The sequence below is a fragment of the Argopecten irradians genome, chromosome 16, assembly GCF_041381155.1.
Source record: "Argopecten irradians isolate NY chromosome 16, Ai_NY, whole genome shotgun sequence".
In the NCBI taxonomy this organism is placed as follows: domain Eukaryota; kingdom Metazoa; phylum Mollusca; class Bivalvia; order Pectinida; family Pectinidae; genus Argopecten; species Argopecten irradians.
Window position 1 is genome coordinate 11425430 of NC_091149.1, and position 27835 is coordinate 11453264.

General features: G+C 37.2%; 1 protein-coding gene across 1 annotated transcript; it reads left to right on the forward strand.

The window, feature by feature from the left end:
* On the forward strand, positions 1-23104 carry LOC138310741 (uncharacterized). Its single transcript, XM_069252080.1, has 3 exons — positions 1-320; positions 15861-16037; positions 21111-23104. Exons 1-3 carry the CDS (start codon positions 23-25, stop codon positions 21350-21352), a joined length of 717 nt encoding a protein of 238 aa, XP_069108181.1. The 5' UTR covers positions 1-22; the 3' UTR covers positions 21353-23104.
* The last annotated feature ends 4731 nt before the right edge of the window (positions 23105-27835 follow it).

Consider the following 27835-nt stretch of genomic DNA (forward strand, 5'->3'; position numbering starts at 1 on the left):
ATAATTCTAAATCAACGCAACAATGTTGATTGTGGTGGAAATGGGCAAGGTTGTGCTTTACCTTGTAATGGTGGTCCGTGTCTCCTCTTTCTTCGGTTATACAACTAACGGTATAACAGGGGTCTACCCCCAGACTACCTCTGGCCTTGTGGTTCCAGGAAACACATCCTGTGTAGTCTGCTTGATACTCTGTATGGGCGATATTAACTGTATGTCCATTTTTACTAATGCCGGAAAGTGTCATCTTTTTTATAATGGATTCGTAGACAACACCGTACTCTCGCCAGCTCCAGGATGGAACCTCTACAACGTCTTTTCAGGTAATGATCCATATATTATTTTTATTTAATCTTAGCCGGGGGTTGAAGATGACCTATAGACATCATGCTTTGTTTCGTAGTCGTAATCGATTTCTCAAGTGTGGGAAATATATGTCTAAAGTACAGTTTGTTCCGTAAATTATGTTGCATTTTCAACGTTAGATAATTTGTTTAATTCAGAACGTAAATTTCATAAGCAAACATTCGGCAATCATACATTTCATTTTCGTCTTAAAACAGCTTAACAAGACATTTATACCATCATAGCAACGATTTAGATAAAAGACACATTCTGCAAAATGTGGTAAAAATGGCTTTATCTTTGACATTTAAACAACTAGTAATAAAATTTATCCTTATTTTATAATGTCTATTTGATGAATTGGAAAACATTTTCCGGTATTGTTTATAACCATCTGTAATTATACTAGTACCCACACAGAAATAATTTGATTTACTGAGAACTGACGAGGCATTAAATGACCAAAAGCACAGTAAGGAACATTTCACAGTGCTAATATAATTTGGTTTTAACGTGCCAATTTCCTACAGGTGGTGACGTCATAATGACGTCAATGTTTTTAGCAGTAGCATTATTCGTTTATATTACTCGTGCAATCAAATTTCACATTCTATGCCTTCATGTGCCATAAATGTCTTTTGAGAATGCTCATATCTGTCAAAAACTATATTTTTTGAAAGTGTAACATAATTTATGGGACACCCTGGTCTAAATATATCTATCTAAAATTTCAGTATAATGTGAATCAGACACCGGCGGTAGCCAACCGTCTCGGGTTTAGTCAATTTACCAATTTGTGTTTCTTACCAATCATTAGTTTCATACAAATTACTGAAGGATCTTTCACTTCATTGGTTTGGTTTGAGTTATAAGTTAAACATCCTTTTAACGGTTTGTTTGTGTGAATAATTCCAGGTAGGGCGTCAGAATTGTAGCTGCTGTCATGATTATAACAAACAACTAAATTTAGGATATAATCTTTTCTCTTCTTTCTACCTATGTTCTTCCTACCGTCTCCATTGCCACCGCCTCAATTTTGGCTTTCTGTTGAGCGTTCACCCCTGTGAGGTAGGTTCTGGGTTCGGTCCCCTGGCCGAGACACACCAGAGTCTATAAAACTGGAAGTTTCTGCCTCTGCTTAGCACTCAGCATAAAGGAAGTAGGACGACTGGTTTGCCGGTCGTCAGTATAATGTGACCGGGTAGGGTGTGTTGCTTGGTGTCTTCGGCGGCATGCTTCAGTGATATAGCACTATAAAGGCAACAGTTCCACTATACAAGAAGACACAACACGAACATACAGCAGTCTCCCAAAACACGCACCTCGCACTCTGTGGAACTCTTGCCCTTTTGAGGTTATCTAATTGCCATTTGTTTTTGGCTCTATTAGCTACAACGTCCAATTAACAGCTGGGGCGTAACAGGTGTTTATTGGTGGAGGAAAACCTGAACTCCCCGAGAAAAACCACCGTCCAGCGGTCAGTACCTGACAACTTTCCCACTTGGGATTCGAACTTACAACCCAGAGGTAGAGTACTTGTGGTAATATGTCGAGACATATGAGATCCGAGTGTAATAAGAATAGGTCTATCTTTCCCGTGTGATCTCTAGTCTTTTTCCAATTCGCCTCACGTTTTTCAATACTCTATTAATAATTGAGGCACCACATACATTCAGCAACACAGTAACTACTTTAGCACCGGCTTCTTTACGTTTATATCCATCCTTTTCGCGTTGTTCTTGAATACTGAATACCACAAATTGTTTTTCCTTTGCGATCTTCTAGTTCGGTTATGATATTCTCTGTCTGGGTAGGTGGGACTTCCCTCGGTGTCGGTAATTTTTCAAATTCCTTTTGGACGATACTCCGTATGTACGTGATTTCACATTTTATTTTGATTTGGCACTCAAGGTCCGCAATTTGAGATTCAAAAGGGACGGATTCGTAGCTCTGACGAAAACCATCTGTTAGAAACCTTTCGTCGGTCGTTCAGAGCTACGTCATCGCAGCTACGGGGCAGAGACTGACCTCTACACAGGAAAGATGAACAAATATGGATTGTTTTGCCATCACGGAGAAAATAACAATTGGTAGGTCAAAGTATTAAAAACTTTTGTATTGTACATGCATTTGAAAAGACTAGCTTATTTTTAGTTCGGATTTTGGAAGTTCGCAGATCGGATCTATATATACATTTCAACTTAAAACAATGATGTTTTGCTACACAAGATAAATCCATCTTTTTAACATAAATCAACAAATATATGAAAACCAAAATTTCATAGTTCTAAGTAAAATATTGATTTCACATTATGATGAAATACTTTTCATTTATCGATGCCAAAATAATGTATTTATATTCTATATCACAAAATAACATGTAGTTTCCTTACAAGGGAAACAACTCTAATTACGACTGATGCATTGATAAACAATCTATTAAATGATGATTTTATAATTATATTTATTTACATGTCAGTAAAAGAAGAACAGAAGGATATGATATTATTTATTACAATGTTTGTTTGTTTGTTTGTTTGATTAATTAACGTCCTATTAACAGCTATGGTCATGTAAGGACGGCCTCCCATGTATGCAGTGCTTGTGTGTATGTTGTGCGAGGTGCGTGTTTTGGGAGACTGCGGTATATTCGTGTTATGTCTTCTTGTATAGTGGAACTGTTGCCCTTTTTATAGTGCTATATCACTGAAGCATGCCGCCGAAGACACCAAGCAACACACCCCACCCGGTCACATTATACTGACAACGGGCGAACCAGTCGTCCCACTCCCGTTATGCTGAGCGCTAAGCAGGAGAAGAAACTACCACTTTTATAGACTTTGGTGTGTCTCGGCCAGGGGACAGAACCCAGAGCCTTCCTCACAGGGGCGAGCGCTCAACTAAAGGCCAAAAGTGAGGTGGTGTCAAGGGAGACGTTAGGAAGAATAAAGTTATTTAGGAAGAAAGAAAAGATAAGATCCTAAATTTAGTCGCCTCTTACGATCATGCAATAGGGGCAGCAGGTACAATTCTAACGCCCTACCTGCAGGGCCATGTAGTATTTGTTTATAATTTTGCATTAAAAAGGAATATATAATATACAATTATGGCCCTCTGTGGAGGGATACATCTAGAATTGCCACCCTGAAAAGAGTTATTTTATCGAGGGCGAAGCTCGAGAGAAAATAACTCTTTCCAGAGGGACAATTCGAGATGTATTCCGACACATAGGGACAGATTTATTTTTTATACCGAACAAAATTAAAACTAATTCATAAAGTTGTTATATTCAACAAGCTATCTAAATCACTGGTAAAAGAACTCATGAATATATTGCCCAACAACGTTGCTAAATTCGTCGGGCTGCAAAAAAATAATAAGCAACAGCGTTGCCATTGTTGCTTCACGTTGCGGATGACGTCAACTTCCTGTCACTTCCAAGGGGTCATTTCCCTTGGGTTATTTCCCTTGATTTCAGTGATGTGTGATCAGGTTAATCCAATCAGAACATTCTCAATGAAAGTGAGGTATTATAATACTTGTTATTTTTAGAGTGTTTTATAATATAATATTAAGGGAGAAATAAAAAAAAGTAAAGAATCAACTAACAAATAATCAGTTCCAATTTAATAAGCTGTTGAATTGGTTTTTGACAAAAGTAATTTCTGGTAAAAAATATCCTTAAGACCTTAGGTCATGAGAGAATAAGTATAATTGAGCTTATTCAAATCTTTTATATCTCTCTTAACTAGAAATCAAAATCCCCTCCTAACTATTAAAAATGATAGATGATCCTTAATTAGTATCTTTGATGTAAGATTTTAAGGAATGATTTTTATTTTTTTGCTCTTTACTGGTGTGAACTGCATTTTTGTACAGATATTTTAAATGGCGTGTGTTATGCGCAGCAACAAACAAAATGAAATCATTCCTAAAACTAATCTTTCAGTCAAATTTTTGTTGTTTACTGGTGTGTAAACTGCATTTTTTACAGATATTTTAAATCACGCTTGTTAAGCGCAACAACAACAACAAAAACTCATTCCTTATATTTACATTTCGACCGACCATTTCATTCTCTTCTTCCTAACTGACTTTATCTTTCCTAATGCCTCCCTTGGCACCGCCTCACTTTTGGCCTTGAGTTGAGCGTTCGCCCCTGTGAGGAAGGCTCTGGGTTCTGTCCCCTGGCCGAGACACACCAAAGTCTATAAAAGTGGTAGTTTCTGCTCCAGCTTAGCGCTCAGCATACAGGTAGTGGGACGACTGGTTCGCCTGTTGTCAGTATAATGTGACCGGGTGGGGTGTGTTGCTTGGTGTCTTCGGCGGCATGCTTCAGTGATATAGCACTATAAAAAGGGCAACAGTTCCACTATACAAGAAGACACAACACGAACATACCGCAGTCTCCCAGTACACTCACCTCGCACAACATACACGCAACACACCACATACATGGGAGGCCGTCCTTACATGACCATAGCTGTTAATAGGACGTTAATAAATCAAACAAACAAACAAAAATCATTGAAATTAAGTGTTTAAATAACATAAAACTATGTTTTTACATCGTTTTGCGATTGTTTGAATAGCCGGAACAGCTGGCTTCAATTTTACGGGAAATGTAGTAAAATTCAGAGATCGACAAATTATATTTAAAAAATAACTTATCTGTTTTCATCCCTTTTATACAATATTTGTTAAATATTTTATTTTCTCAGATATGCAATTTAAAATTTACATTACAATCATACATGCATTATATTGAAGATTAGTCAATACAGATACAACAGCCCTAATCGGATGCACATTCACACTTATTGCGGAAGTCAGCGTTCCGGTGTGTGTATTATTGCCTGGCAGCCACTGAGTTTACGCAAGGGTAAACAATGTCGCAGTTGGTAAGGTTATTTAAGCAAAGAGAAAACGAAAATGTAAATATATAACAGTATAATTTGCATTTTACCTTGAAAAGTTTTGTTTTGAACAAACATTTCCGAAAGTGCATTCAAACCATGTTGCTTACAAAAATATAATATATGATTATGTATCAATTGATTGAAAAATATTGAAACTTCGTTTTGTAAGCAATATTGGGGATCAAAGTCCTTGAATAATTGAGTGGCCGAATCAGTGCTTCAAAAAATGAACGCTACAGCTACTTAAAATAGGTAATTTATTCTCTACATATTCTCATTCATATCGCGTCGAATCAAAGGTATTAAACTCGTCTGACAATAAATGTCAATATATAATCAAGGTGAGTAACTCGATTGGCCTGATAAAACGACCGATTTTCGGGGAAACGCGTTTGTAAATTAACCGTTCAAGTTATGCGGCTGGCATTAGTCTCGATTGAAAGCCAGATACTTTATCTTTAATTTGGTATATAGTTCACCGTAAATCATACTGTAGAAGTGTTGTTATACACAACGAAACATCGGGAAATTGTCAAATTTCGGTTAGTCAGACACTCATCTGTCAGGCGAACCACACGACTTGACTCAAGAGGAAAACTTAACTACGAGTGCATGTCAACGCCAGTCCTTCACAACAATGCATCTTGGACTAAAACAAACTTACTTCAAACTCTGTCCGCACTTTAAGACTACCCTGTCGTTCGCCCCTCGCCTTTGATTATTATGCTTCAATGATTTTCTTACAGAGGCCGCCATGTTTCAAAATTTGCTGGGAGTTGTAACCTCCACGATGATTGGCTAGATTTTTTCACTACAAACGACCTTCACCTTCGTCTTTCCTTTCGTAATCCTTGGCGCGTTTCGTACCTTCAGACGTAAACAGAAGCAGTATCCGATCAACATTATTTGGCGAAATTTTCGAAAGATTTTTTCGCAGAATATTTTTTCACTCGCAACTTTTATTCGCCAAATATTTCAGAATCTCTGAGTTGCATCAGGACATCTATCTAATTATTCTGAGTAAAAAATGATTTTGGAAATTGTAATCTGTCGATCATATGATCATGATTAAAACTGATTTAGAAGAAAGAATTGAGAAAATGCGAAATGTATACCTTTATTTCTATGCAATTAGGCCAATTACCTTTATTATACATATCTTTATTGAAATATTAAAAATACTGTATTGAATTGAATAAGATAACTTGTTTCATAATAATGGAAAATTAATTAAAATAAATTTCTTAAATCTACAAGCACTAAATTAAGAAAATATAGATAGGCCTTATTGTTACAGGTAGTAGTATTCAAAATGTAATTTAATCTGAGAGAGAAAAAAGTTGATTTCTTTTTAATTTGATTCATTATAATTATTTCCTATTAATAATTTTATCATTATTAATGGTTTTTTTTTTCTAAAAATAAATTCACATTGAAATTCTGAAAAAAAATAATACAATCGTTTTCATTTTAAAAAAAGTGAATATTAGTAAAATCCTGAAATCCGGATAAGCTATTACAATACACCCAAAATGACGGCCATTACGATTGCAAAGCCTGTGACATCCATCAGATATATAGGTCTATTAAACATTTAAAACGTGAGTAAATCATTTACATTTGTAAGTAGTATTTGTTTTTGAAGTAATGCTCACTAGCTGTAGTCATAAAACTTATTGAATGGCCAACTGATTGTTTTCTAGGCTGCCGAACGGTTGCTTGACTTCAGCGTACGTAATACACAGACGTAAAAGTGACATCACATGCCAAGGTGGAAATAGCCCAAGGCTGCTAATTAGGGCCACTTTGGTGTTAATCAGGGGGTCAGAGAGTGGTCACACATATTTTGTTTACTTAATTATCGAGCCACTGCCTGGTATTTTGGTAGTTTATAGTAAAAATGTACCGGGGACAAACGGGGCAGGGCGTTAGGTTATAGGGGCATGGCGTCAGGTATAAAAATGGCACGGCGCAGCGCCATGCTAATAGGGGCTGTGGGAAACACTACTGGCAAGGATAAGACATTTTGAGAATAAAGAAAACAAGCAGAGCCATGGAATGATAGGGATGAATGCTTTGAAATGAGTTTATTTTGAAATACAAGGCAAATAAAATTTTATGTTGGTACTTATATATTGATTTAATGTTATCACAATTATCACAAATTAAGGCATTGTGCATAGATAACACATGTATCTACTGGAGACAACATAAAGAACCAGACATAATCAATATACTTAAAAATCTAGTATTAAAGAAATTGAGGCAGTATCTGGAGCAACATATTATAACTAAAAAATGTAAAAGTTCAAATACACAGTCTCTATCAAATACTCAGTCTCTATGCAGTCTTCAATGACATAATCTCACAGTGTAATCCAAAATTATAATACTATCATCAATGACATAATCTCGCAATGCAATCCAATATATCAAAACACTCATACTGTTATCAATAACATCATCTCACAGTGCAATCCAATATATCAAAACTCTCATACTGTTATTATTGACATCATCTCACAGTGCAATCCAATATATCAAAACTCTCATACTGTTATCAATGACATCATCTCACAGTGCAATCCAATATATCAAAACTCTCATACTGTTATCATTGACATCATCTCACAGTGCAATCCAATATATCAAAACTCTCATACTGTCATCAATGACATAATATCACAGTGCAATCTAGTATAACATCTTGGACATGCATGTTTAAACCTTATTTACAGTCATCACAAAGAAATGAGGTGCCTTCTTGTCTGGCTTTGTCCCATTTTTTCTTTGAACGAAGCCCTGCACAGTTTCTAAGGAGCTATTTAGAGCAGCTTTCACAATCCAGTATATTGTTCTGCCTACTTTCCCATACACTTTGCACACAACTTCTTCCTGTTCCATCCCCGCGTCTTTTTAGCATCTGTGCTTGGTCCTCCTTCTGACTCCACAAATGGTACAGATGCTGAACTTGTTGCTGGCTGGGATTCAACTTTAGACATCTCAAGATGTGGAATGGTCTCTTCTACTTTTGTCGTGTGACAGATACCAGGAGCCTCATTTTGAATTAATTTGGGATTAGGCATGACATCAAAAGACAAGATTGTCCCTGTCAGGTCCTTCATTAATTTAGCTTTTGTGTACCCCTTAGTGCTTATATTTTGACATTTATTGTCAGACTAGTTTAATACCTATGCTTTTAATTTGTAATAAATATTTTAGAATTTCATATTTACATTCTCTGTTGCCTACACTATATCGTTAGTAGACCAAAATTGGAGAGTACAGGTACATGTAGAATTAAACTACACATACTATAACCTCCAACATCTGGAAAAAACCCACATGCACTATTTAAAGTATCACCAGCTTTGTCTTTAAAGATACGATTTTATACTAATGTACAATGAATCAGGATTTATGCTCAATGTTTTGTTTTTAGATGCTTATTTATCTTCCGGGCTATTATATCCTATAACACCTGGAAAAAAAAAAAACACATAGTGAGGAATCCTTCATTGTGTTTGATATCGAGACCGCAGGACTGAGCAGAACAAGTGATTTAACACAACTTGCTGCAGTCTGGTGATAAATAAGATCATGCTATAGAAAATGGGTTTTTTTCATATCCGGAGAACACGGAGATAAAGCACAGCCCAGTGGTCAGTGCCTGGCAATTACCCCACATGGGATTCGAACTTGTGACCCAGAGGTGGAGGGCTTGTCGGAATATGTCGAGACATCGTAACCATTCGGCCACCACAGCCCCTGAAAGAGGGAATGTGGCAGTATAGTGGTAATGAAAATGTAAAGCACATGGGCCTTAAAGTATTATTTTTTTAAAGTGTTGATTTTAAATAAAGCAGAGATATTGTAGTAAATGCTACAAATGCTTTACCAAACAATATGCATATATTACTTGGCAATTAAGTCCATTTAATTAACAATTGTCTTTTTATACATGCAAGCAGCAACTTATCAAAAGAAAAATGTTACAAGTGAACTTTAGATCAGTTGGATTTCGTTTTCGAAACATTAAAATTCAGCAAAGAAAACAATTTTTTTCTAATGTCTTTAATTTTAAAGTTGACATGTATTTTCATCATGCATAGAAATCAATATCATTTATTTTGTAGACGTGTTCAATATTATTTTGTGATGCGCGAGTTGAATGTACATGTATAAATGTAATAAGTGCGCTCTGATGATTAAATAACCCTATATTGAAATATATTGTGCATTATGTGGTTGATAAACACGTTACATGCCCATTCTCCATGTCAACCATATATATGTAATGTTACAATGCATCTTCTCAAGATTTTTTTCCTTAATTGTACGTGTACAGGACCGTGCGAAAACTTCCAAAATTTTCGTAATTATTTTTTTTACAAGTTTATATCATGCATTTTTACAATTTTGTCTTTTGTGACCTAAACTCTTCTTCTTTATTCACATAATTGATCGAACAGATTGAAAGGTCTTCAAGTTGTTATTCTTGTAATTTTCACCATCGCAAACTCTCATAAAACATACAATGTGTGAATATGGGTGCTTATATATGATGGTTCAGATTCATGAAAGCACCAATTGATGTACTAATAGGCCATGGGCTAGGAGGGTCCCACATGCACCCCCCCCAAAACCTCCGAACCAATATTTTTCTGAACCCTTATGACCCACTGATCACAAATCCAAATGTTAACATTGCATAAGTTGGGATGAACTTCCGGTTATGACGTCATCAAGATGGCCGCCATCTCGAATTTCACTAAAAATTGAAAAATAGTCATAACATTAACATTTTTCAACCGAAGTAGACAAATGAGGTATCAAAATGACAACAATAGAACAACAAATACATATCAGGACCAACAAATCCAATATATGAAGTGATTTCTACGCAGGAAATGAAAAAATTGGATTTTAAGCTCAAAAATGGTGATTTTTCAGCAAATTTTTCATATTTTGTTTGACGCAGCAAAAATGTTTCCCAACAACAATCTATTATTTCTAATAAGTTTTTTGACCACTTATCAATCAGTTTAAACAACAACAACAACAAAAACCAATGTTAACATTGTATAGGTTCCGGTTATGACGTCATCAAGATGGCCACCATCTCGAATTTCACTAAAAAATGAAGAATAGTCATAACACTGATATTTTTCAACTAAAGTGGACAAATGTGGTATCAAAATGACCACAATAGAACGACAAATACATATCAGGACCAAATAATCCAATATGTGTAGTGATTTGTACGGAAGAAATAAAAAAATAAGCTTTTAAGCTCAAAAATGGTGATTTTTCAGCAAATTTTACATACTTGGCTTGACGCAGCAGAAATGTTTTCCAATAACAAATTATTACTCGTAATCAGTTATTTAAATTCCTATCAATCAGTAAAAACAAAAACAACAACAAAAATATATAGAAATGCAAAAAAAGAATTATTGTTATACCCTCAATTTTGTAGATTAGCAGCGTCTCAAAAATAACACAACACCTACTGATAGCGTAACAAATGTAACCTAAGCTAAGCCTGTGTTTCCTTTAATATCATTAACAGTTCCCAAAGCGTTTGTGTCTTTGAAAATGAGCACATTCATTGTTTATTTCCTATGCATAGCATAAGCAAAATGTCAGATGGTTACTACAATGTCACTAATATGTCTTTCACTGGTTCTCAATGATAACCATTATCATTGTGCGTGTTTTCTCGCCTCACTGACCTATCCACTGAAGAGACTCGGCATATCTGGTAGCCGGTACATGCAGTCCGAATCAGAGTACTCGTGATATCGGTATCCAATTCGTCGAAAGCCAGATCGACGTCTTCGATGTCGATGAGCTCATGTGACACTGCATTACCAATGTTGTTCTAGCCTTTTATGACCCATCCATGACCAGAGTTCATATCAGGCACAACAGGTTCAGGGATGTGGGATCTCTTTCAGATTCTAACATATCGTACGTATATGCTGTTTCAGACTTCTCCGGCATAATGGAAATTACACCAGATGCACATTCCTCCAATGGTGGAATTGGTTCTCCTTAGCACATAACTCCATAATTCGTATGAAGTACTATTCATCAATCTTGTGGACCCTCGTGCAACCATAAATGGCACAGGTGATATCATCGAGGTCATTAATGAGGGCATAAATGTTAAATGTTTTTCATTGGTCTGACTTTCCCTTGAAGGTGCTGGTTGTGTCACATCTGGTGTATGCGCAAAGAGACCATAGAAGACTTTCCAGTAAAAAGTTCTATAAAGTGCTTTCCAGACTTGGCAAAGAGTGAAACTTCACTGCAGACCTCATTTATGACCTCAAATGAATCAACCTGTGCCACCTATGGTCACTGAGGTTCACAAGAATGAGGAATTGTGCTTCATACGAAGTAAGGAGAACCAACTCAACCCTCCGCAGAATGTTGATCAGGTGTCTTTTCCATCATGCCGGGGAACTCTGGAACATCATATACGATACGTGAATCTAGGTGAAACTAGGTTGGAAACAGGAAGAGCTCCCACATCCCTGAAGCCGATGTTTCTGATATTAACTCTGACCATGGACAGTTGACAAGTTAGAACCACGATGGTAACCCGGTAATGTAATATCACATCAGGTCACCGAGGTCGAAGACGAATCTCTGGCGAGAAAGCACGCACAACAAAAATGATTAGCATTAAGAACTAGTGAAAGAAATATGTGACACTGTAGTAACCATCTTATATTTCCTTGCGTTATACACAGGAAATAAACAATGGATGTGCTCATTCTAAAAGACACAAAACGTTTCGAAAAGTGTCATGGTATTTACGGAACTTTAATTTGATACCCTATAGCTATTAGTTAGCGTTTTGCTGTAATAATTCAGTTTGAGAGGCTAATAGTCTACAAAATTTCGAACATAAAAATGGATTATTTTGAAGTCCCACTTAGATATTCAGCAAACTTTAAATTCAAATTTGTTAAGATATAAATCGTCAATAGCCAATGTTATATTCAGGAAATTCCAAGACACCAGGAAACTGTAGTGTTAGCGGTTTGGAAAAAATAACAATCATATGCCGCATCCGGTGATGTTTTGTAAACCAAATGATGGTATAACAATAATCTTTTGCATTTCTATATATTTTTGTTTTTGTTGTTTTAACAGATTGATAAGAGGTCAAATAACTGATTGTGAATAATAATTTGTTGTTGGGAAACAATTTTGCTGCGTCAAGCCAAATATGAAAAAATGCTAAAAAATTACCATTTTTGAGCTTAAAATATTTTTTTTTTCATTTCCTGCGTTCAAATCACTACATATATTGGATTATTTGGTCCTGACATGTATTTGTTGTTCTATTGTGGTCATTTTGATACCTCATTTGTCTACTTCAGTTGAAAAATATCAGTGTTATGACTATTTTTCATTTTTCAGTGAAATTCGAGATGGTGGCCATCTTGATGACGTCATAACCGGAACTTATACGATGTTAACATTGGTTTTGGTTGTTTTTGTTGCTTAAACTGATTGACAAGTGGTCAAAAAACTTATTAGAAATAATAGATTGCTGTTGGGAAACATTTTTGCTGCGTCAAACAAAATATGAAAAATTTGCTGAAAAATTACCATTTTTGAGCTTAAAATATTTTTTTTTCATTTCCTGCGTTCAAATCACTACATATATTGGATTTGTTGGTCCTGATATGTATTTGTTGTTCTATTGTTGTCATTTTGATACCTCATTTGTCTACTTCGGTTGAAAAATGTTAATGTTATGACTATTTTTCAATTTTTAGTGAAATTCGAGATGGCGGCCATCTTGATGACGTCATAACCGGAAGTTCATCCCAACTTATGCAATGTTAACATTTGGATTTGTGATCAGTGGCTCATAAGGGTTCAGAAAAATATTGGTTCGGAGGTTTGGGGGGGTGGGGGGGGGTGCATGTGGGACCCTCTTTGCCCATGGCCTAATAGCGGCATATGTCGCATGAAATATCACACGTTTTAAAAGAACCGGCACAGTCAACGCCATGTTTCAGACTTTTGGGTAAAATCGGAAAACCGAGTTGCACCACGTGACCGACATCGGCGGCACCTGTATAGGTCAAACCTCCAGAGCCGTATCGAGTGGTCAATAAAGGCAATACACATAAAGATCGGAATAGTTCGAAAAATTGAGCTATTTTAAACGTGTACACGTGAAAATAAATATTTTAATTTAATTGTTTAATAACTTTGCGAATACGAACTTTACAAAAGTCTGTAAATATCTTACAAATTAATCTTACAAAGGCGGAGAAAATATGTAGAATACTTTAAATACTTTTTCTATGTAAAAAAAAAAATAAAATAAATCACAGACCATTCAATTTTAAGGTCCTTTACAAAAACCACTATAGTTTATATTGGAGCATATTTGCGCATTTATGCTCCAATATTATAAGCATTATTTGCTGAATTTTCAAAGGAAATGAATTAAACTGGGTTAGAATTAATATCAGCTTGATATAAAGTATTTTAACATTACAATATTCGTCCTGGCAACTCTCAGGGACAAGAGGGACGGGGTCAATTAAGGCCGAAATAACTGAAATTTCAAAATCAAATTCTGAATTCACAGATTTGATGGAACCAAAAAGTCTTCAGAGAGGTAAGCGTCAAATTTATAAAATCACTGACTGACTTCAGGAGCCTGATGGTATGTCTTTGTTTCATTCTGTGTTCGAACTCAGGTGAACGTTACCACCCATGGGCCTCTTGTTATAGTGCTATATCACTGAAGCATGCCGTAGCTGCCCTGCAGGTAGGGCCTTAGAATTGTACCTGCTGCCCCTATTGCATGATCGTAAAAGGCGACTTAATTTAGGATCTTATCTTTTCACCTCTTTCTAACTGACTTTAATTTTTCCTATTTCCTTGGCACCGCCTTAGTTTTTTTGCCTTATGAGGAAGGCTCTGGGTTCTGTCCTCTGGCTGTGACACACCAAAGTCAAAGTGTTCTGCTTCTGCTTAGCGCTCAGCATACAAGGAGTGGAACGACTGGTTCGCCCGTTATCATTAAAATGTGATCGGGTGAAGTGTGTTGCTTGGTGTCTTCGGCGGCAGTGAAATATAATTGCCTTCCCAAATGATATTGCACACCAAATATTGATGAAATCCACTTCAAGGGTTAAGGATAAGTAGGATTTTGAACTCAAATTTCAGCAAACTTCCGCCTTCTGAGCCCCGCCCTTCTGTCCCCAGGTATCAGATATGGCTTGCTTGGTCTAAAGCTTCCATGGGTAAAGGGAAACCTATTTGATATAAGCAGTTGGTGTAACCCTTCAGGGGCCTGAGGAGCGAGGTCACATCGAAACAAAAAGCCAATGGACCTTAAAGGTCATCTCACTATTGGCACAAGACCATCAAAGAATAAAGTAGTGGCAAACAATCAAGGCAAAACAAAGAACTCTTTATTAGAAGTTATTTTTCTGATATACTTGATGAATTAAACCTTGAATGAAGGTCAACGTTATTCATTTTAACAAACATGTTAGTCCTTCATCCCAACATGTTAGAAGCCACGGCCCTGCAGGTAGGGCGTTAGAATTGTGCCTGCTGTCCCTATTGCATGATCGTAAAAGGCGACTAAATTTAGGATCTTATCTTTTCTTTTCTTCCTAGCTGACTTTATCTTTCCTAATGCCTCCCTTGGCACCACCTCACTTTTGGCCTTGAGTTGAGCGTTCGCCACTGTGAGAAAGGCTCCGGGTTCTGTCCCCTGGCCGAGACACACCAACGTCTATAAAAATGCGATAGATTCTGCGCCTGCTTAGCACTCAGCATACAGGGAGTGGGACGACTGGTTCGCCCGTTGTCAGTATAATGTGATCGGGTGGGTGTGTTGCTTGGTGTCTTCGGCGGTATGCCTCAGTGATATAGCACTATAAAAAGGGCAACAGTTCCACTATACAAGAAGACACAACATGAATATACCACAGTCTCCCACAACACGCACCTCACACAACATACACGCAACACACCGCATGCATGGGAGGCCGTCCTTACATGACCATAGCTGTTAATAGGACGTTAATTAATCAAACAAACAAACAAACAAAGTTAGGAGCCAAATCATAGGTTCTTAGTTATTCGCAAAAAGCTTTTTAGAAGATTTTAGCATATTTGACCCCTGTGACCTTGATTGAAGTTCAAGGTCATTCATTTTTAAAAACATGGTGGTCCTTCATCTTACCATGCTAGAGGCTTTATCACGTCTCTTAAGTTATTCACAGGAAGGCGTTTGAAAATTTTAGCCTATTGGATCCCTGCAACCTTGAATGAAGGTCAAGGTCATGCAATTGAAAAAAACTGTGTAGCCCTTCATACCAGCATGCTACAGGACCAATATCAGATCTCTAGGCTTCTTAGTCATTTCAGTTATTGAGAAGAAGTCGTTTGAATGGAACAGGTCAGCGATAGAGGCCCAATGGGCCTCTGGTCCTGTAAATAACCTGACAATATGCTATGTATATTCTTGTCATGTTGTCGTGTCTTTAATTTTCACGTAGCTTACCTTTTGCCATATTTTGTTTTAATTGTATCATTGTTTAGGTGGCTGCCCATACATGAAAGGCTATATTGAAAATAGGAACTTGAATATATGTTACAAAATGCATATGGGAGGACCAAGCAATGTGTATGATTTCATGGCCACGTGTGCGTCAGAAGGTGGAGAATTACTACGGATTACGTCAAAGGAAATTCAAGACCACATCGCAGCTTTTCTGGGTATGAAACGAAAATATGTTTAAACCAATATTGGTAAAATTTCATAACTTTATGTCTTGAAACGTTTTGAATGAAACTTTGGCGAACACAGGGTCACTAACGACGTCCTTGTTATCTGTTATTGACAGAAGAGACAATTTCGTGCTGAACAAGTCGGGAACAAAATGGTCAAGATTAAAAAGTAAAAATTGAGATATACTCATTAATTGCAGAAATGTCACAATGGTATGTTCAAATCCTTGATTTGGATGAGTGTAAAAACGTCTTCATGTGTAAATAAAAAAAAAATCGGTTAAGATCAAACAAATATTGGGACGATCCGTAAACAGAATATAAAATACCGTAACAATTGTACATGGTCTGTTTGTACTTAAAAACGTAACCCATCTTGATATTGAATATTGTTGATATAGACTATATCAATAGCTTGTTTGTTAAAGTTATATCTGTTGTAATATTCAAACCCACGAAACAATAAGAATATAACGCCATAAAAATTACGAACATTTTGGAAATTATAATACTTGCAATGCAAAACCTAATTCTATAAGCACAAATCAGAGTAGGAAATGATTCACGGAAGTACAGCCAAAGGTCATTATAGTGTTATGACCATGGCCATGACGATGACCATGAAGTCAAACTAGTGTCTACACATTCATTTCACATATGTACATTTGATTTCTGCAGGAATGTTTCCATAAACATATATAAGCCATAACACACATTTAACTTTAAGACTAAAGTTAAGTAATTTGAAATTAATTTAAATTAAATTTAAGTGTTGTACAAAAATGTAAAACTACAAGGTAAATCGGACGGGCAAAAATTAAACATATATTTGCATGTTAAAGGGACTAAATCGTTAAAAACACGTAATAAAAGATAAAAAGATTTATAGAACTAAAAACAATTGTAAAAGTTGTGTACTTTGTGTTAATAACAAAATACTTTGTGTTAATAACAAAATTTAAAAGTTTGTATTACAATTTTGTTCAGAATGGAGAAAAACTGAAAACAAATAGAAACGACCTAGTCACTTTTTCATATTATCATCTTTCGGCGAGTGTAAACAACCCCTATGTGCATGCGCGACGCGTGAACATTCAAAACATTCGATCGAAGGAAATCTCATCTGTCTAATGGACATATCTGCTATCGACTGAAAACACAAATTTATCGACTACAGGTTCCTGATTACTGTGTTAATCTAATAAACGTTGAAACGTATGCAGAAGTTTTGTGAAGAGTTTCTAAGTGTAAATAATCCTATACTGTACAGGTTTTTGCAGCCATAAAGAAGATTTTTCATTATATTATATGGTTTTATGCTTGCTTCTACCATTATTTTATTTTCATTTGTCATGATATTAGGTACTGTTCCGCTAAACCTGCCAATATCATTAGGCTTTTAAAAAATGGCCTAATATATAGACTTTATAATAAGGGGAAAAAAAGGGAACAAAAACTAATAATATAGTCATGTTTAACGGACAAAGTAAGTACGTGTATTTCTTTTATCATTATATCAATATTTGACATTCCCTATACATTGTATATCCTTAGTTATAATGTCTATCCGTTTAATGTTCATTCCCTATATATCTCTAGTTATAGTCTTTATCCGTCTAATGGACATTCCCCTACATGTCACTAGTTATATAACTTTTTCCATCTGATTTACTTAAAAAGAGGCCCAGAGGGCCTGTATCGCTCACCTAGTTTGTAATGCTAAGTAATGTTCTAAATACAGGTTAATTGTTTCTTTTCTGAAGGAATTCGAATATTTACCTCTAATTCCCCTATTGGGCCCCAACCATCCTGCTCCCGGGGGGTCAGAGCCAAAATGTATACAAGTTCTGTTCCCCTTCCCCCATGGATGTTTGTGGCAAAATTTGGTCACAATCCACGCAGAACTACAGCACAAGTAGCGATTTATAGGATTTACCTCTATTTCCCATATTGGGCCCCACCCCTCCTGCCCCCGGGGGGTCAGAGCCAAACTTTATTCAAGTTCTGTTCCCCTTCCCCCATGGATGTTTGTGGCCAAATTTGATCACAAGCAAAGCAGAACTGTAGGACAAGCAGCGATTTATAGGATTTAACTTTATTTCCCCTATTGGGCCCTGCCCCTGCTGCCCCCGGGGGGTCAGAGCCAAAATTTATACAGGTTCTGTTCCCCTTCCCCCATGGATGTTTGTGGCTAAATTTGGTTACAATTCATGCAGAACTGTATGACAAGTAGCGATTTGTAGGATTTTCCTCTATTTCCCCTATTGGGCCCACCCCTCCTGCCCCCGGGGGGTCAGAGCCAAAATTTATACAAGTTCTGTTCCCCTTCCCCCAAGGATGCTTGTGGCCACATTTGGTTACAATCCATGCAGAAATGTAGGACAAGTAGCGATTTATAGGATTTACCTCTATTTAACCTTTTGGGCCCTGCCCCTCCTGTTCCCGGGGGGTCAGAGTCAAAATTTATACAAGTTCTGTTCCCCTTCCCTCAAGGATGTTTGTGCACAAATTTGGTTACAATTTATGTAGAACTCTAGGACAAGTAGCGACTTATAGGATTTACCTCTATTTCCTCTATTGGGCCCCGCCCCTCCTTCCCCCGGTGGGTCAGAGCCAAACTTTATACAAGTTCTGTTCCCCTTCCCCCATGGATGTTTGTGGCCAAATTTGGTTACAATCCATGTAGAACTCTAGGACGAGTAGCGATTTATAGGATTTACCTCTATTGGGCCCCGCCCCCGGGGGGTCAGAGCCAAATTTATACAAGTTCTGTTCCCCTTCCCTCAAGGATGTTTGTAGCCAAGTTTGGTTACAATCCGTGTAGAACTCTTTGACTAGTAGCGATTTAAAGTAAATGTTGACGGACGGACGACGGACACCGCGCCATGACATAAGCCCCCCTTTTCGTCGACTGAAATGTTTTATAATTGCGCATTTAAAGAAAAAAAGTTCCTCCTGCACATTTTCGAGAACTAGACTAAAATGTCAATCAAGGGATTCTACGTACTATTTTAAAAAAATATATCTTGAAAGATTCATCTAATTCATTAATATTTTGTGTCAAACAACAATGTGCCGATGGTGTGAAGCCGAACACACCCGGACACCTCAAACACCAAATTCTCGCGTCTTCGGCGCTCGCAAATTCATCTAAATGCATCTTTAAACTCATATAAGTCATTCTAAATCGTAATATTTTTTCTCGTAGGAGATTCTCGACCCCCTCCCCCCAAAGACCAAAATCTCGCGCCTTCAGGCGCTCCCACATTCATCAGACTGCACCGTAGAAGTCTAAATCGTAATATTTTTCCCAGGGGAGACCCCCGGACCCCTCAAACACCAATTTCTCGCGTCTTCGGCGCTCGCATGGCAATTTGTGTATTCATTAGTTTCCTTTTATCGACGCCACTGTCTATAAATGTGTACTAGGATTCTACTTAACGATATATGGAAAAAGTTTATAAAGTATATATGGTTGTGTGTTGAATTAAAGAATTAATATCCTCCTGTGGGTGCGGGGCGAGGGGGGGGGGTTTCCAAATATTGATGACAGTTGCCCCCTCAATCTTCCTACGCCATTGAGATACGCTGTAAATGTGTCGGCTATTAGGCTTAATCAGGTCAATGTAACCGATAAGATATAAGTTGCCTCTTAGTGGTGTTATTACATCTATATCCATTAGCCAGATGAGATTTTTAGCGACCTCGATTTCGAACTTAAAGATGCACTCGGTTTTTTCCGTTGTAAACTTTTGTTTGTTTGTTTGTTTGTTTGATAAATTAACGTCATATTAACAGCTATGGTCATGTAAGGACGGCCTCCCATGTATGCGGTGTGTTGCGTGTATGTTGTGCGAGGTGCGTGTTTTGGGAGACTGCGGTATATTCATGTTGTGTCTTCTTGTATAGTGGAACTGTTGCCCTTTTTATAGTGCTATATCACTGAAGCATGCCGCCGAAGACACCAAGAAACACACCCCATCCGGTCACATTATACTGACAACGGGCGAACCAGTCGTACCACTCCCTATATGCTGAACGCTAAGCAGGAGCAGAAACTACATTTTTATAGACTTTGGTGTGTCTCGGCCAGGGGACAGAACCCAGAGCCTTCCTCACAGGGGCGAACGCTCAAGTCAAGGCCAAAAGTGAGGCGGTGCCAAGGGAGGCATTAGGAAAGATAAAGTCATTTAGGAAGAAGAGAAAAGATAAGATCCTAAATTTAGTCGCCTTTTACGATCATGCAATAGGGGCAGCAGGTACAATTCTAACGCCCTACCTGCAGGGCCGACACAGTCAATGCCGACAGATGTTGATAGACATTGCCAATAGTTATAATTAAATGTTGTAAATTTGAAAACTTTCTAATTTCAGGTATAAAAACGTTTGTAGGAAGTCAAAACCCCAAGAAATCTATGTAAATCTAATGATTTAGTAACTTTAACAATTTTCTATATGCAAATTATGGCTATTCGGCGTGTGGTATTTTTACGTGGTAAGCTAATAAATCTTGGTTTGTGTTATAAGACTAACGACCCATGTTGCCCAAGGCAATAGTTATAAGGTAACGCTGTTACAGCTAAAAAAACAAGTTGAGAAAAAACATGCATTTGAAATTCTAAAAAAATATGAAATAGTGTTTTTGAAAAATCGTTTCTGAGACAAAGAAAAGTCGCCATTTTTTTTTTAGTTATGCTTGGTCACCTTCCACTGGCCAACCCTTATATGAAGAACGGGCCTTGACACATGTGCGTTATTCTAAGCATATCTTGTCTCGGATAAAGATGCCCCGATACTGCAGATGATATTACCAAACTGAAAATAACAGTCAGCGTCGTTTAATGTATGCAAGGCGTTGCTTTGTATGTATGTGATGTTTGTTGTCTCATTTTAATATTTTGCTCTTTTTGTAGTGCGGTCGTACTCAAACATATCTCATCCGTATATTATACTGACCACGGGCGTTCATAAAACAAAAAACATAACACCCATCCCGATGTATGTACAGATTCCAGAAGTCTACATTTTAGCACTTACCATTGATTTGTTTTATTATTTCAGCGAATGTTGCGTGCTATGATAAAGTATTTATCCAAGGCTCAGATCAAACTACTGAAGGTACATTCAGATTTGACGACGGCTCACTGATGACATACTTCAACTGGGCAGATTCAGATCCGAACAATGCTGAAGGAAACGAACATTTTATTGTCATCGATGTCTTTTATCAATTTGTATGGTTTGACACCAAAGATATAGCATTATCTAAGTCCTCTTTCATCTGTGAGATTGATATGGCCTAAAGGACAATGAGAAATGTTTTTTTTATGAAATAAAGCCTCATTCTAACACATACAATGGATTATATGTTTGAAGCGTATACACATGAACTGGCAAATTAAACGCACATAATGTATTTAAATATAGATCTGTAAATTGTAGAAGTGTGGACGTAGTCTCACTGCTTCATTTTAAACATGGTTATTGAAAGTGTTTGTTTGTTTTATTATTTTAACGTCCTATTAACAGCCAGTCATGTAAGGACGACCTTCCATGTATGCATTTTGTAGCGCGATGTGCGTGTTTTTTGGAGACTGAAGTATGTTCGTGTTGTGTCTTCATGTATAGTGGAACTGTTGCCCTTTTTACAGTGCTTTATCATTGAAGCATTCCGCCGAAAACAACAAGCAACACTCCCCATCCGGTCACATTATACTGACAACGGGCGAACCAGTCGTCCCACTCTGTTTGCTGAGCGCTTAGCAGAAGCAGAAACTAACACTTTTATAGACTTTGAGGTTGCAAAAATCTTAAGTACTCTTTTATGCGTCAGAAAACAATTCTGCATTTTAAGGTATATGGATAGCTTAGCACTGCATTGGATATATCTGGAATGAGGTAATTTCGTATTACTGTGGTGATGCCTTGAAATTTAAGCAAGTCTGTTCTAATGTTAAATTTTTGTGTAAATTCCTCATAAATGTAAAGTGTATTGGATGAATGATTTTAATCGCGTCATTAATGATAATAATACTCTTTTGATACCAATTTTTGTAAAAAAGTGACTATCTTTATCATATTGTTATATTAGATACAAACATAACACAGTCTTCCAATACGCCCACCTCGCACATCACACAAGTTACACACTGCATTCATGGGAGGCCGTCCTTACATGACCATAGCTGTTAATAGGACGTTAATTAATCAAACAAACAAACAAACATACTCAAACAAACAAACAAACAAATCATGGGAGGCCGTCCTTAGATGACCCTGGGTGTTAATGGGGCGTTAACATAATCAACAAACACGATATATAACATCCAACTGGTCATGGATAACAATTTCTTGGGAATTTAATCACTTCCAGGCCACGGAGACGTACTTCCAAATTAATTTGAACACTTTTGTTGACAACTGGAAAGTTTATCTTTCTCAGCATATAAACTTTACAATATTTGCAACTTGCTTGCTATTGTGCAAAGTCTACGGATCCAATGCATCAATGAATGATTTGATGTTTATCATTTTAGTCATTATCTGAATATTTTCTAGTTATAATGTCTCTTTCTATTTTGTCTTTTTAGGTATTACCTAAATCAGGATAGTAAATGTCCTCAATATATTTTTATCGCCTATCCATATTATCTTAGTTTTATTGACAGTAATTTTAGTCCAGATATTTTAGCAAGCCTTGTAAGATCATCTATAGAGCCATCTTAAGCTTTTTTGCACCATCCAAAATGAGAATAGTATTATCGGCATATTGGGAAACTTATAATGGACAATTATTTTACATTTATACCACAAAGACTTACATAATTTCTTAATCTAATCGCAAAAACCTCACACGAAATAAATATATCTGGAGCTAAGGGATCTCCTTTCCTACAGCCTCTTTTAATCTAGAAAAATGAAGATACAACTAACAACTAAAAATCAAGTATTAAAAGCATCATGGAAAAAAATCTTTGCGTATCGTTGGAGATAATGAAATATTGCTGAATTTGTGAACTTCTTTCATGTGCCTTTTAAATAAATGTCAAAGTTTGTACTTGTATTATTAATTATAGTTGTTTCTTGGATGACTTTGGAACTATTCAGGTGAATCTATGGTGTAACTAAGTCGTCAATGGTTACGGTAGTTAGGCAAGAGTCTCCTAACTATTAAATACTACCATACTGTAGTGCGAGTCGCTTACTTGTGTACACATGGCTGGGGACGTCGCGACTTTTTGGGTACACAAAAATAACTGCACGTTGGAAGCTCCATATTGGTTGACAAGTTACTTAGGGAGCAGACGATCGTCCCTCGGAGGAAGGCTAATAACCCCTCGAGGGTTACTCATAATCAGAAACGAAGTACGAGTCGGTTTGGGACCAACTCTGTCTTTGAACAGTCATTTGTAGCTTATTTATGTTGATTATTCTAAATATTCTTGATTGCCTCGGTCATACCGACAGGCACGACATTGGCGACGAGGATAATAATTTGGCAGCGGTTTTCACCACTCAAGAACTTTGTTAGCCTATATGTGTATTGCACGGACGGCTGGCGATGATGGCCACGTGTCTCGAGCCAGGGATCGTTGACATTTAAATTTATTGTTACCTACTACATTTGAGTAGATCGTATACTTTATATTCAAGTCATTTCTTTTAGATTTTTAACGGAAAGTTTTGTTTGAAATACTATCTTTTACGAAAAAGTAACACTTTTTGGGGAAAAAAACGAACACGAAACATTGCTCTTTGTCATCTCATATCACCCTGTTACTGGTTTCGTCCACAATTTTACCCCCCATTTGAAAATACTCCCATGACATTTTCTGTCTTATGTGTTAATTAGGTTCAAAATTAAAATCCGGGAAAACAGTTTTTGAGTGACTTAAAAATAGAGAGTGCATGTAGCAACGGACCACTTCTTTGTTACTAAATTTTTGTATACCTAGTTATACATTTCCGGTTAATGATTCCTGAGTCAGATAAAGTGAAAATCAGTGTACAGTAATAATTTCAGATGCTAAATATCATGGTTACACCTTTTTAAATATTGATTGCCATGGTAACAAAACGGAGGCCTCTAATTGGCTGAATTTTAAATGATGTCAGAAATAAGTGAAAATTGGTATATTGAGGTTACGAGGTATGCTGAATAACATGGTATCTGGTATCACTTTCAAAAAAAATGGTTGCCATGGAAACGAAAGGAGGCCTCTGATTGGTTGACATTTAGATATTGTTAGATTTAAGTGAAAATTGGTATATAGGGGTTATTAAAGATGCTGAGTATCATGGAATCACTTCTTAGAAGATTGGTTGCCATGGAAACAAAATGGAGGTCTCTGATTGGTTGAAATTTAGTTATTATTAGATATATGTGAATTGGCACATATGAGTTATGAGGTATGCCGAATGAGATAGTAAACAATTTTAAATTGCCATTGTTTCGGAATAAATGCCGTTTGATTCTAACACTAACTGTTGTTTTATTATGGTGTCTATGTTCAATTTTAAATTTATGGTCAACTTGGGCAAATATTGATTTTTTTAGAAAATTTCCCTCGCTACATTTCAGCCTATGAAATGCTATTTTCCCGGATTTAATTTTTTTTTTAAATATCTGTTATAAGATTATACTTATGGTTTGTTTTTAAAATGGTTTAAAAGTGTGGAAAATAATTGAGGTTTTTAGGTCATCTGACCCGAAGTGTTGTTATTTTTCGGGCCGATCGGAAATCCAAGATGGCCGCCACACATTTTGTGAAAACACATTTTGAACTTCTTCTCAAGTTCTACCACTGCGATTTAGCTGAAACTTACATGAAATGATCTTGACATGGTCCCGACAAAGTGTTGTTATTTTTCGGGTCGATCTGAAATCCAAGATGGCCGCCACAGCTTCCATCTTGAAAATACATTTTGAACTTCTTTTCAAGTTCTTCCTATACAATTTGGCTGAAACTTGAATGAAATGATCCTGACATGGTCTCGACAAAGTGTTGTTATTTTTCGGGTCGATCTTTAATAAAGATGGCCGCCACAGCCGCCATCTTGAAAACACATTTTGAACTTCTTCTCAAGTTCTACTTGTGCGATTTGGCTGAATCTTGCATGATATGATCCTGACATGGTCCCTACAAAGTATTGCTATTTTTCGGGTCGATCTGAAATTCAAGGTGGCCGCCACAGCCGCCATCTTGAAAACACATTTTGAACTTCTTTTCAAGTTCTACTGGTGCGATTTGGCTGACACTTGCATGATAGGATCCTGACATGGTCCCGACAAAGTGTTGTTATTTTTCGGGTCGATCCGAAATCCAAGATGGCCGCCACAGCCGCCATCTTGAAAAAAGGATTTTGAACTTCTTTTCAAGTTCTACCGATGCGATTTGACTGAAACTTGCAGGATATGATCCCAACATGAACCCGACAAAGTGTTGGCATTTTTCGCGTTGATCCGTTATCCAAGATGGCCGTCACAGCCGCCATCTTGAAAACAGATTTTGAACTGCTTTTAAGTTTTACCGATGCGATTTGGCTGAAACTACATGAAATGATCCTAACTTGATCCCGAAAAAAGTGTTGTTATTTTTTCGGGTCAATCCGAAATCCAAGATGGCCGCCACAGCTGCCATCTTGAAAACACATTTTGAACTTCTTCTCAAGTTCTACCGGTGTGATTTAGCTGAAATTTGCATAAAATGATCCCAACATAGTGTTGTTATTTTTCGGGTCGATCTGAAATCCAAGATGGCCGTCACAGCCGCCATCTTGAAAACAGATTTTGAACTTCTTCTCAAGTTCTACCGATGCCAAATCGAAGATGGCTACCATGACACTATATCTAATTAATTTCCTATATGTTAAGGCCATTGGGCCTCTTGTTTGAAATAAAATTTGTTGGAAGAAATTGAAAATGATCCTGACATGGTCCTGAAAAAGTGACACCATATATAATTAAGTTTACTATTGCCAAGGTAGTCAGATAGCGTTAAGGCCCTTTGGGCCTCTTGTTTTGCTTCAAAATCAATTTGTCGTAAAAGTAATTCGTAGATATAATTATAAATGGATATAAAATAAAGAATGAAGTATATTTTAATATCAAAAACAATTAAAAGCATATGTTCAAAAGATGGACACAAGGGGTCCCCTTGCCACATACCCAAAGTAATTCTAGAAAACATCATTTCAGACCCTTTATGCCTTTTTAAAACATGCAAAATAAATAAAAAGTACATAAAAAGTAGTTATGTACATAGACATTTAACACTGCAAAATTGAAAAAAAAATCGGCGCGTGGGCGGATTTCGCAACCCCACCTTCTTCATATGACGTACATTTTAGAAGTATCAACATTTTGGAGATTTCTTTGTGTAAATAACTTGTGAGCCATTTTTTCAACAGTTACGGTAATAACTGTACTATTGTGGAATGTGCTGTTTCGAAGTTTCTGTTGATTAATTCTGAAACTCAAAAATTATTTTTGATTCGTATATTACTAACATTTTGGAACTTCAGCATGCAATTTTTAGCTCACCTGGCCCGAAGGGCCAGTGAGCTATGTCATGGCGCGGTGTCGGTCTGTCCGTCAATATTTCATTTAAATTGCTACTAGTCATAGCGTTCTGCATGGATTGTAACCAAATTTGGCCACAAACATCCTTTGGGGAAGGGGAACAGAACTTTTATAAATTTTGGCTCTGCCCCCCGGGGGCAGGAGGGGCGGGGCCCAATAGGGGAAATAGAGGTATTCCTTTAAATCGCTACTAGTCATAAAGTTCTGCATGGAATTTTACCAAATTTTGACAGAAACATCCTTGGGGGAATAAAAACAGAGTTTGTATAAATTTCGGCTCTGACCCCCCGGGGGCGGGACCCAATAGGGGAAATAGGGTAAATTCCATAAATCGCTACTTGTCATAGAGTTCTGCATGGATTGTAACCGAATTTGGCCACAAACATCCTTGGGGGAAGGGGAACAGACCTTGTATAAATATTGGCTCTGGCCCTCCGGGGGCAGGACGGGTGCGGCCCGATAGGGGAAATAGAGGTAAATCCTATAAATCTCTACTTGTTCTAGAGTTCCTGTATTCAGAACATTACTTGGCATTACAAACCAGGTGAGCGATACAGGCCCTCTGGGCCTCTTGTATTCGTGTTGGTGCAGAAAACATTTCCTATTGCTAAATACGTTATGTAGTTAATGCAGTGACATTATATTGCCATTATTCCGCATTATTGTGCTTTATGTGTAGATAAATATTGCTTTATTGTCGGTTTTGTAAAAACCTGTTTATTTTGTGAAGGACTGCTTTGCTTTTCTGTGGCATCTGTTACTTTACAAAAATTTGGTGCTTCAGTGCGGTACTTTTTTTTGTTTGTTTGTTTGTTTGTTTGATTTATTAACGTCCTATTAACAGCTATGGTCATGTAAGGACGGCCTCCCATGTATGCGGTGTGTTGCGTGTATGTTGTGCGAGGTGAGTGTACTGGGAGACTGCGGTATGTTCGTGTTGTGTCTTCTTGTATAGTGGAACTGTTGCCCTTTTTATAGTGCTATATCACTGAAGCATGCCGCCGAAGACACCGAGCAACACACCCCACCCGGTCACATTATACTGACAACGGGCGAACCAGTCGTCCCACTCCATGTATGCTGAACGCTAAGCAGGAGCAGAAACTACCACTTTTATAGACTTTGGTGTGTCTCGGCCAGGTGACAGAACCCAGAGCCTTCCTCACAGGGGCGAACGCTCAACTCAAGGCCAAAAGTGAGGCGG

Coding starts and splice junctions, on each gene's coding strand:
- LOC138310741 (XM_069252080.1), top strand. CDS start 23: ATGTTGATTGTGGTGGAAATGGGCAAGGTTGTGCTTTACCTTGTAATG. Junction 321..15,860: donor CCTCTACAACGTCTTTTCAG/GTAATGATCCAT, acceptor ATCATTGTTTAG/GTGGCTGCCCATACATGAAA. Junction 16,038..21,110: donor CCACATCGCAGCTTTTCTGG/GTATGAAACGAA, acceptor TTATTATTTCAG/CGAATGTTGCGTGCTATGAT.